Raw genomic sequence first — 12,140 nt, forward strand, 5'->3', positions numbered from 1 at the left:
GCATTTTAATTGATTTCTCTCCTCCTGCAGCTGATCAAATCATATCATTGAATTGTACTACTTCCCCCCGCCTCACCCCCTCTCTCTTTTTTTTTTTTTTTTTTTTTTAATTTGCCAGCCACTCACATGCACACATGGCAGGGAGCAGCCTGACATCATTTGACATTTCCTTGCTTCCTCATTTCAATATTAACTGTTTACCAGAAGAGAAACAGGTTTGGGGTTAGGGTGCTGAGTGCATGCATGTCTATGTGTGTGAACAAGAGCTTTTTTTTCCCCTCTGTCCCTTTGCAGCTATAGGTCATTACCCTGAGCTGCCTGAAACTGCCCAATGCTATTTTTTCACCAGCTTGACCTCAGAAGAGACAGGTCTGTGGATGTGCTGCGCTTTCTGCTTTGGCTGGGGTACGGCAACAAGGCTCGCTGCTGTGGCTGCTGCTGTTGCTGCTCTTATCTGAGAACGACCCTGCTGAAGGATTCCTCCCCTCCACAGGGCGACAATGACACAGCTGCAGTTTAAAGATGCATTTTGGGTAAGTGAGCATCTCATGTGTGTTTCCTCTATTAAAAAATAGGTTAAAATACAGGAATTCAAAAATCTGTTAAAATACAGCTTGGTTCTAGAAATAGTTTAAAACTAATCCTGTTTGGCATTTAGTTTAGTAAAAACACAAATTTGTCTCCAAGCAAAAAAGTACTGTTTGGTTGTCCCAAGTGTTTGATTTTAGGCAGAAGGATGCGTTGTAAAGGATATAGCCAGTCCACATAAACCAATTGCTGTGCTAGGTCCAGAGACCATTTGTGAAAGGGACCTAAGAGCACTTGCTTGCAGCGAGTGTCCTCAGTCCTAGGAGTGGCTCCCCAGAGCAGGTGAACTCTTGCTAATTTCAGCCTGATTCTCGTGTTTGTTTGTAGAGCAAAGTCAGCCGGGTGCTTGCAAGCTGCTAGGGCTGAGCCCCCTCCAGAGTCCATGCCTGCCTCCAGGTGCAGAGGGGCAGGCACAAGGCATGCAGCCACCCAGGGTACCGCACCGGCAGAAAGACCTCGTGCCCCTTGCCGTGCTAAGCCTGAACACTCACAACTGGCTTAAAACCAGTGAATACTAAACCAAGTAGACATGCGCTGTTCTTGTTATTTGACTTCTGGTTGAAGAACCTCTTGGTGTCTTATTTTCAAGCTCCTTCTCTGCAGTTACAAGGTAAAAAGACGCTAGTCATTTCTCTGTCAAGGATAACCTGAGGTTCTCTTGCGATTGCTTCTTCAGTGGAGATTTTAAGGAAAAAGACTCTCCCAACAACAAAATTCTAACATTACAAAGTTGGATAAACAGGATGTCACATGGTTGTCTCTTGTTTGGGCAAGCATTTTTCCACCATCTAGGGCTGACTTAAAGAAAGACATGAAGGCATATGAATTCTTGCTGCTGTTTTTCTATCAGGCCAACTAGAACAGCTCCTTCATGGTCTATTTGCTGCTTGTGCTTTCTTTCTATACAGTTGCTCTTCACGATAATCCTTCTCTTGGTATAAAATAGAAGGACAGATGCAAGAACACATTTCAGTGAACCACCTTCCTCCCAGCACTTCCAGGAAGCCCTCCCCACCCCCACTCTACTACGAGATTTGAAGAGTTTAAAAAAAAAATGTAATAAGGAAATGCAAAAGTTAATTTTGATGTCAACTCTAACTGTGCCTGACCACACCTACACAAGATTATCCGTGCCTCCTCTTTTATACAGCTACTAACTGCATACAGTTTATATATATATATACACAGTATATATACAGCCTGATGCACGGGGTAGGACACAACTGCAAGCCAGTGCTGCCCTGGGAGCTTCAGCTTTTGCATTTCTGGACTTCCTTTGAAAACGTGCTGTCTGATTTTTAGAGCTGATACATTTGGTATATTTACTTTTCAAGGTCTTGGTCTTTAGGGAGGATGAATCAGGCATACTCCGTGGAGTGGAGTAGGGTTTGGGTGATTAACACCAGTTGACAATCCGGCCAGGCCAGTTCTTCATGGCTCTTCTTCCCTAAACTTTTTTTCTGTGCTTAGTCACATCACCACAACTATAATCCTTGCTTAGTTTTGATGCTAACACCTTCCTTAAAGAAAAACATCTTTGTTTTTAATGTTGTTTGGCTGGAAACATTGTATCACCAAGCTTGATTAAGAGGGCAGAAATAAACGTGGTTGCAGGATGGTAGTTTTAGCTATGCAATAAGTCTTTTAAAATGAAAACTTACAGGATATTGTACAATGCAGCAAAACCATACAGCTTGACTCTGAAATCACAAGATCAGCAATTACTTTTGCGTTCATAAGGTTCTGTTATGCTGATTAGTGAGAGGGAAATGTATTTGCGCGGTTTGCTTCAGTGAGCAATTATCTCCTTTATTTGATTTGTACTGTGAACGGAAACTGTCTTTATGATTAAGAACCAAAAAGTGTATTTGCACCATAGCAGATCACTCAATACAGATCCCTGATCTCTAAGACCTGCCTAAGGACACTGCTGCACCCCGTCTCTGTAATTCACCCTGACAACGTAGACCTGAGCAACAACTCCCTGCTCTTATCATCAGTAAACATTTGGGTACACAGAAGTTTCTTTAGTACCTATTGCAATGTAAGATATGTCAAGTAACCCTAAAAGCAGCAGATCTTCCCCAACTAGCAAAGAAAGAGCTCTGTTCATTCCTCCCCAGAGCTTCTCAAAAGTTCCTCAAACTTTGTAAGAACATGGTGTGCTGTCTTTCAGGAAAATGCAAATGGTTCCTCATAACAGGTAGAAGTTTGAATCTCTCTTTTCTCCTAGTAAATGTAGCAGTGACCTAATCTCTCTTCTCCCTGATTAAATGTAGCAGTGACAGTACTATACTAAAATTTCATACTTGTGCTTTTTTTTTACATTTTTCTCTGTAGCATGGACTGGGCTAAAACTAGTATAAGTTTTTATTACAATTTTTGGTTTTATAACCTGCACATGTTCCATAATGGTTTAAGGCAAAGTTGCTCAAAGCCTCTGCTAAAGTGTGCTTCTTAGCAGAAGCTTTCTACCCCTGAATAATATTTTTTGGAAAATATTAGAGATGTGAAAATACGAATCAGTTCTGATAGCCAGTGCAGGGCAGTTGCTAATGGATTAATATTAATAATGGATCTGCTGGGCTGCTGTACAAATGTGACAGATATTACCTGTCTTCTCCAGCATCTTGTTAGACAGGTAGGTAAATTCCCCTGTTAATGGGGAGTAAGTTCGCAACACCAGCTCACCAGCTGAGTTTCATTTTAACAGGGTTATGTTAAAGCAGAGATCTAAGCACTTTTTTTTTTTTTGGGGGGGGGGTTTACAAAACAAACAGTAATCAAGAAAATATTTCCCCTTCTGTTACAGAGTCTCTTTCTTAGTCTCTTTCTATGTTCTTTTACTCATTGTTTGCTTTTCCTCTGAAATTCTTGTCATTGCCTTTTCCTTCTATTTTGTTTGTCTCCAACATGCTGCTCAACGCTCCAGTTGCAACCTTCTGAAATGCAGCTCTTTCTGGCCAGGAGGTAGGTAGGTGCTTACTGGCACCATGTACTGGCTTTGCCCCACTCATCTGGAAAGGGGGAATGAGGAAGACTTCCAAAGGAGGCATTTGGCTTTGGGGCAGGCTCCAAAGTGCCAAGAGTTGAGTGGGAGCAAGTCTGTTCCCTTCGGCAGCTTTGGATCAAACGCAAGTGGCCAAGTCAATTCTGAAAATGTGTCAGGGGGTCCTAAGGTGCTTAGGATTTTTTTTTAAAAAAAGGTGAAAGTGTTAAGTGCTTGTTTGTTCTCAGCAGTGGGATAAGCTCAGCGCCTGTGGATTCTCACAGATTTAAAAGCACGAGTGAGCTGGAGGTGTGGGCCAGCAGATATGATGCAGTCTTTGAACATGAGATAGCAAGATTTGCCTCCCTGCCCTGCTGTGGACTTCTTGCCACATTCCTGCCCGTGCGTTACCTGTGGTTATGGCCAGGTGCTACAGCAGTTGGAGCTGGGGAAGTGCTTAAGATAAAGAGCCTGTTACAAAAAAAGATGCTTGCTTAATCTTTCTTGGTTTGACTTAAGGCTGTATTCTGCATCAGGTCCAATGCAAAGTTGACTTCATAGGTGAGCCTTTCAACTGTTACTGTAGCCTTTTCACACAATGGTCTATTATAGATGCCAAAAAAGATGTAATTACTTTCATAAATAATTTAACATCTAACAAGGCTCTTAACTGTAGTACAGGAGTGCAGAGACAATTATAAACATCACAGTAAAACTATTTCCTAGACTTACTAGGCAATGTTCTGAAGAAATACAATATCAACCATTTTACTTCAAAAAGGAAGTGTTTTTTTATACCAGGAGCTACCCTGCTTTCCTGTAGAGGTTAAGTTTTGCAGGGGCTGTTCTAAGCAGGCCGGCGCGGAGGAAGCGAGGGCAGCAGGTTGGTGGGGAGGGAGGAACGGGCAGCCCTGGCAGGGCCGCGGCAGGACGTGGCTGCCAAACCTCTCACCCTGGCATCTCGGAGTTTCATTTGGATTGGATTGCACCTGTTGCACCTGTATCTGCTGGCACAAGGCCAATGAAGATAGGTAATCTCACCACATGTGGCTCACGGGGAGGCCGGGCTCTCTGGTTGGTACGTAGCGCGTCTCTCTGAACTCCAGTGTGACCAGAGGCAGGCGGGTGGCGGTGGCCCTGCTCATGCCCAGGGCAAGGCAATGCTGGTGGGTGTCTGTGGAAACGGGGAATAAAGGGGGAACCAACTCAGAAAAGCTGAACCGGCTCCCCAGCTGATGTCTGTGTTTGTTGGGAGGTCAACTTCATCTCCACGGAAAAGGCTGCTTTATTTGGTTTTTTACACGAATTTTTTTCCTACATTCCCCCCGCTGGTCTGGCAAGGACACTTAGCTCACTGGGGCGATGAGAAGCGTGCGTGAAGGGGGGTGCAATCTCCCAAAAGTCACTGAAGTCACAGGAAGTCACAAGTAGAAGACCTGGTGAGTTGTTGTGGCTGTGGAAACACTGGTGTTTCACAAATCACTTCTGAGCAGAGCCTAACAGCTAAAATGAAGCTCAAATGAACTCATGTTCCCACCACAGATATCAACAGCGAGACAAACACATCGATGTCTACTTCCATCTCCCGTATTCCTAAAATACCACCTAGGAGGCTCTCTGAGGAACCAAGTACAGCATATTTGGGGTGGTTTATTTCTTTGGTGATGAGCTCAAATGGAAGGACTAGAGTTTTGTGTTTGCAGCTTTTGGTTATTGCTCATTTGTGGCCTGCATGTGGCACATCAGGCTGAGCATCTTCCCTACCAGGACGAAGAGTATCTGGGGAGGTTTAAACAGTGTGGGCTGGTCCTAAGGCTGCAGAATGCTTTCCAGAGCTGGTAGATTAATGGGTTTACAAAAATCTTGTTCTAGGTCAGCGACTGAAATAATTAGACAGTTAAGTAATTACGTTTTATTAAAATTTTCTGATGACCATGCTAAAACTGAGTGGCTTATCTAGGGGTTTTGACTGCTTAAATTGGTTGATCGATGAAGCATTGTGACAATTTTGTTAACATTTTTACACATTTATGTCTGGTTTGTTTTAATCTGTCCTGCTCTGCAAAAGTTGTTTGGTTTTGCTTGGGCTCAGAGAAATGGAGGATTCTTATTTACGGCAACTTTAACTGTGCCATGAGTATGAATTTTAAATATGTAATAGCTGACTCATCAACTCTTTTCATCTGCACGTACGTGGACATACCTAATAATCACCACCAAGTTAAATGAGTATTTGTTGCACATGGCTTGAAACGGATCCTGTGGATCTGTAACAGCAATTCACACAAAGATCGAAGAGGGTGTCCTCTGGTTTGCTAAAGCAGCCTGCTGAGGTGCTTCTGATGATAGTCACAGAACAGCTGAGGTTAGAAGGGGCTTCTGGAGAATGTCCAGGCAACCCCCTGCTCAGCACAGGACCAGTGTTTTGAGTATTTCCAAAGATGGAGACTCCAGAGCCTCTCTGAGCAAACCGTTTCAGAGTCTCATCACCCTTGCAGCAAAAAACCCCTTCTTATACTTAAATAGGACTTCTTGATTTTCAGTTTGTGCTTGTTACCCCTTGCCCTGTCACTGGGTACCACTGAGAAGTCCTGGCTCTGTCTCCCCTACTCCCTCCCACCGGGTATTTATGCACATTGAGCCATCTCTTCTGCAGGCTGAGCAACCCCAGCTCTCGGCCTCTCCTACGACAGTCTCCAGGGTGAATCTCAGAGTCTCCCTGTGAATCTCACTTCAACGTATTTTCTTTCTTGCAGGACTGGGTGATTCATGACCCATCCCTTTCCTCCCACAAGGCTTGCACTCCTGCAATGCAGCAGCGCAGAGCTGCACCACTTCTCTTTCTTCAGTTTATAGGGTCTGACTGGGGACGCAGACCTTGTGCTGCTTTGCAGGCACAGTGGAAGACTCTGAATTTCAATCCAGTTACACTCATTGCATACTGATATGGGAGGCAAACTAGGCTGCCTGATAAACAGATTTTAGTTTTGTTTTGTTTGTAATTCTTCAGCTCCTTTTAGCTGAAAAAGACCTTTTTTCTGATTTTGTTTTCATGCCATACTGCAGCAAGGTAGATTCTGGCTGGCAGATGGCACAGAAAACACTTGTTTAATCTAGGTTTTGTAATAAAACTTTTCTTAGCAGCCACAGTTCAATAATGTACAAAGTTCACCGTGTTGCTCAGTAAGAGTTTGAGGATTGGAGTCTGAGACAAGGTGAGGGCTGGGGGGCACAGTTCTGCATGGGGATCACTCAGTGTTGCTCAGGGTGTCGAGGTTAAAAAAGATGTTGACAATATGCATGTAGATCCCAGCAGCTCTTCAGTTCCCCAAAGAATTGGTCCCTTACTGTAAATGGAATTTAGTACTTCTTCAAAGTGGTGGAAAACTGTCACTGAACAAGACTGAGGAATTGAAAAGTTCCATAGCTCTTGGTAAAACACTCTTGTGCAACTTCATTTTTGCTTGAAATAGAAAGCAACAGTTATTTACTCTGAATCTTGAGAATTAAGTGAAAATTGACCAGCTTGGGCTAGCTTAGAGATACCAGCTTCTGTTGTTCCATTCCGAGCAAATAAATAAATAAACACAAACTTTTTTTTCTTTAAAGTGACTTTTCAAACCAAGATGCTGTTTGCTGCTGGTCTCAATCTGTCCAGGTCCCATTATTTCCTAAAAGGAAAGAAAAACAAAAAGTAAAGGGTAGGGGAAAAGGGAAAAAAGAAAACAGGTGGTCAACAACACTGAGGTCTGAGTCTCATTACTTCATACTATCTGCAATAGGTGCTGTAATTACTGGAGGGTTATTAGTGTCAGGACTGATGAACAGCAGCCCTGGGGCTTCTGTTCAGCAGGATGGAAATCCCCAGGAGCACCAGAAGGAAAGGAGTCACTGGCCATTGAAAGACCCCAGTCACACGTTGGTTAGGACTCATGTTTTTGACAAAATCTTTTTTGCAGGAAAACGCAGTTGAAGTAGGGGAGCTGTTTTGGAAGGTAAAGGTGGGTTTCTATGAAAAAGTTCACATCTGGTGAATGCTTCCTCTGGAGATGGAGGTTTAAGGTGAAATTTCTAACTAAAAAGGGGAACAGGAAACCAAACTCATTAAAATACCCAGAATTAATCAATTTTTTATTATTTTTGTGTGGAGAGACATTTATGCAAGTAGGAGCAAACACAGAGAAATGCCTCCCGGAAGGTAATGTAATAGTGGCATGGTTGTCCCACCTGGACAAATTGCTTGGCTTTACTTACATGAAACCCCTGTTTTAAGAATTTGTAAAAGCCTAAAGTTGATTTTGTGCTGCTGGATTGCACAATTCCCCAGGACTTTGTGATACACCACCCAATGGAGTGTAAGAATATGTTGCATCATATTGAGTAACAGGATATGTTGAAAATTATTATTTCGGTGGCGAAGAACCCTTGTAAACCAGAAATGGTAATATGTAGCTATTGGAATAATCCTCACTAAGAAATTAACTAAATCTTTAATTCATTCCCCTTGTACACCAAGACTGGGAAGATTTCCTGAAACTTTACCCTTTTCTCCATGCCCAGAAAAACTGCTGACAAAATGCCTGGGTCATTTATAGGGGAAGCAGAAAGTGTGGATGCAGCTGTATGTTGTATTTAGTGCCTTTTTCAGGGCTAACAGGAAACAATTCTAAGTTCTTTAAGACAGGGAGGAGAAAGACACATAGGTTTTTAAACAAATTAATGTACCAACTAAGCAGGTCTGGCTCCAGTGCCTGTGACCTTCAGAACAAGCAGGGTTGTTTCACGTTGCCTTGCTCAAAGCGGTCTGGGTCTGAGCCCACAGTGCTTGCAGATGGAGAGGAACTCTCATGTAAGAGAGACCTGGAAGCGGATGAACTAAAGAGGAAAAGAAACAAAAACAAACTCAGACAATTATTTTGTATAAAACAGAAGTATCTTCTACTTTTAAGATTCTATTTCTCCTTAGTTTACTTCCAGTTTCTCTTGTGTAGCTAATATCATTGAATAAGAGACTGAAGCAACATGTGATTTCACCATTGACTCCTTTATCTATCAGACTGGAAGGCACCATGGCAAACCTGTGCCATCCCTTAAGAAAGGTAGGTGCAAATGCTCACATCAGGCCCCTCTGTTGGCTCCCAGGAGGAAGCTACCTTACTTCATGGATTTAGCCATTGTCTAAAGTCACCACATGGAGAAAATACAAAGGGATGCCACCACCTTAAACTCATGTCATATAGCCACATCAAGCTCCAATTTAAAACTAGTGAGGGATTTGGCTTCCTCCTGTCCCATATCTCACTATCCCCAACAAAAAGGTTTTCCAGAAGTTTGTTATATCTGAATGTCCTGAATTTTTGTCACACTTTTACTTGGGACGTACATCTGGCTGCTGGTCCCTTTCTCCTTTTTCTAGCACAGAAGCATCAGGGGTTTGAACTGCTGCACAGCAGGAGCATGGAAGCTGGAAGTAGACAGAAACATCCTGAGACCCCCACCTGCAGGAACTTTAAGGCAAGGCTGAAGTCAGTGACAGCTCCTGGAAATGGGCAAATAAAAGCATGATCTCAACCTGGTAGAATATGCGCAGTTCAAGAGAAAGTGCATTGTTTTCTCTAGCTGCTTTATGATACCAGACACTTGGGATAAGCCAATAAATGACAGCATCTCAAGATGCTTTTTCTTCTACTCAGTACACAGAAAGAGTTCTTGTGAAAAAGGACGGCACAAGGTTTCCAGTTCCTGACTTTGCTTGTGTCCTTTGTGGAAGGTTCCTGAACTGAGGCGTTACAAAAGATGGGCAGATGGACAGCTCTAAGGAGGTGACACTGTGGCATGTCCCCGAAGCTCTATTTCTGCCTTGCAAAAGGCAAAGCTCCTTCCATGTAATGTTTGAAAAAAGCTGAAAGTTCAAAGGTTACTGTCACATTCCCCAGTCCTCTGGCTAAATCTTGGAGGACTGCTTTTGTGATTAGTCATGTTAGAGATGTAGAAACACGGCTACGCAAAGAAAAACAGAACACTTGCTCTTTTATAGACACCAAAAATTAAGCTACAGTTTTTCTTCCCTAGGAAGCATTGCACGTTCTCAGAATATTATTGAATCATATTATTAAGAAGGGAAGCTATAGTGGAGGTAGCAAGCACAGCAGAATCCTTTTATTAGGCTGGAACTGAGACTTTCCAAGCCTGTTCCTGGTGTGCTATTAGTCTGCCAGCCCAGCAACCCCTGCAAAAGTTGAGAGGGCTTTTGTGCAGCCATTACTTTGTAGCTATGCAAATCATGGGGTGATTAAAATATGAAGAGAGGCAAACCGCATGCTGTGACTATGAGAATGTCTAATCTGTAACGCTTGAGCAGCTCAGGATGTCAGTGAGGGTGAGGGCTTAGGAAGCTGAGGAGCAAATTCCTCTGTCAGCAGAACCCTAAACCAACCATTTCCTTCTCAGAGAAAACCCGCAATGTCATAGAGAGCAAAAGGCCACAGGGAGGCTACTGGTTTGCTCAACGTGACCAATTTTGCAATGCTACTGTGTAGTTTGTGAAACCCAAATTTCAATTTATTTCTGAATATCCTAGCTGCTGTAGATTGGTCTGATGAGAATCTCTGCTTTCCTTTGAGGTTCTCCAGCCTACCTCATTACAGGAAGGAGCAGAGTTGGCAGTTGGAATGCTACAAATGCAATGTTTTTTTCCTGCTGATTTTTGAAGGTCCCATTCAACATTCACATCTGTGCTATGTCTGGCAATAAATACTCTTTGCTCACCATGACAAGTACTGCACCTCAGCTTTAGGTCACAGGCTGCAGTGAAATTGCAAACTAAGCCTCATGTTGAAAATGCCTGTATCAACTCTTCAAATTATCACAAAGTCCCAAGACAGCCACCTACATCCTTAGCAAACATTTATGCTTCTAATGTGCAACCAGTGAATTTACAAGAAATGACAGAAATGTTACACAGGCAGCTCCAGCCCACCTACTTTTTTCTGCTTATGTGGAAAAATCATGTACTTTAAAAAACAAAACAAAACAAAACAACTGATTTTTTAAGTTCATATAAATTCTGTAGTCAGTTCAATCTTGGAAAGCACGAGCAACCATTGCATTCCTGGCCATTCCAACCAGTTCCAGGCAATAAGAAAAAGGAGGTTTTGCCCAGTACAGCAGTATGCAGCACAGTTGTATGCTTTTAAACTCATTAACCAGTTGGTTATCACATGAAAATTTATAGAAAAGGACTCATATCACGTAAAGCAATGAAGGCAGTGGGTTGATTAGCATTGATAATCTGCAGCCGTGGCCTTGCCTCGAAGGCAGTGGGTTGATGGACATGGATGATGTGCAGCTGTAGCTCATTCCACTAAGTAGTTATATAGCCCTGAAGATGGTGGGAGAGGGGGTCAGGTGGAGAAGGAGCAGTGTGGTCTGGCCTCTGGAGGAAGGAGAAGCAACATGGACAGTAGAATCTGACTGATGGTAAAAGCCTTGTTGCGGCCTGCTGGTTTGTTTGTGCTGCAGCAATATCACACCAAGCATTGGCTGGAGGAGACTGTCTCTATTAGAGGCTTCTGCCATGCTATTCTGCTCTGGACACAGATGATCCTCCCCTGTTTATGTGCTCACCTCTTAATTAGGTTGCATAGCTGGGTTGTCAGCTGCTAACACCTTTCCAGACAAGGGCAGCAGAGGGTCAGGCTGAGACTCTCAGGTTTTATGTTGAAAAAAGGCTCTTTCATGTCTTGCTGGTGTAGAGCAGAGCTAGGACAGCATCTCACATAAAGGGAAGCAATACCTTACTGCTTCTTGCTGCACCAGGGCCCTGTAGGGCCTGGCACCCCTCCTCAGTATCACAGCTGAGCTGGAGCAGGGATTTAAGCTGTCACTTGGACATCAGGTACACACATCAGTGGTGCTTACTGCTGTCCCATTTTATTTCACAGTTTATTTCAGGGTAGCTTGAGTGGTGCAGAAAAAGAGCAGTAAACATCCTAAACCATTTGGTATCATGTCAACGTATTCCTAGAATACTAGGAAATTTTAAAGTATCCCAGGGGAAGGAAAACCACCCCAAAACATAAAGCAAGTGATTCAATTACAGTGAAAGACCATGACACGATAGAACATGTCCAGCCCAGTCAAATGTGCTTTGAGATTATAAATCATGTTTGACTGTTGGCTATTCAATCTGTTTGCTGCCCACCTGCAGACAGTAAATACTGAGCACTTGACAAGGAGACTAGCAGATCAAGAGATCAAGAACTAGAAACGCTCTTTTTAAGCAGTGCCAGTACACAATGGTGTGATGCAATGATACAGTTCATTGATATAACTTGGTCAGAACAGGTTACTTTCAGTCCAGGACTGAGATAATGTGTGATACAGCTATGGAGAGAAAGGATTTCTTTCTGACGGTTGGAAAAGATACCGGCAGAATGATGCTTGTTCAAAACTCAGTATCCCCTGTTCTCTCTAGACTTCCTCCTCACACCAGTAGTTTTTTCATTTCTGAACCTGGAAAAATGAATCTTAAGTTTCTGTTTTACTTTAATTGTCAAGAGCT

General features: G+C 43.0%; 1 protein-coding gene across 3 annotated transcripts in view; it reads left to right on the plus strand.

Moving 5' to 3' along the window:
- Positions 1-12,140, plus strand: part of PSTPIP1 (proline-serine-threonine phosphatase interacting protein 1) — a 54,798-nt gene that overhangs the window by 1,886 nt on the left and 40,772 nt on the right. The window contains exons 1-2 of one of the 3 annotated variants that reach the window (XM_055715704.1): positions 179-255; positions 350-533. In XM_055715704.1, coding sequence (XP_055571679.1) covers positions 501-533 — 33 coding nt within the window. In that variant the 5' untranslated portion in view covers positions 179-255; positions 350-500. Of the gene's footprint in view, positions 1-178; positions 256-294; positions 534-566; positions 2,792-12,140 lie in introns of those variants that run through there. The other 2 variants (XM_055715703.1, XM_014282757.3) reach the window with 2 other exon arrangements.

This window comes from Falco cherrug, chromosome 7 (assembly GCF_023634085.1).
Source record: "Falco cherrug isolate bFalChe1 chromosome 7, bFalChe1.pri, whole genome shotgun sequence".
NCBI classification, from domain to species: Eukaryota; Metazoa; Chordata; class Aves; order Falconiformes; family Falconidae; genus Falco; species Falco cherrug.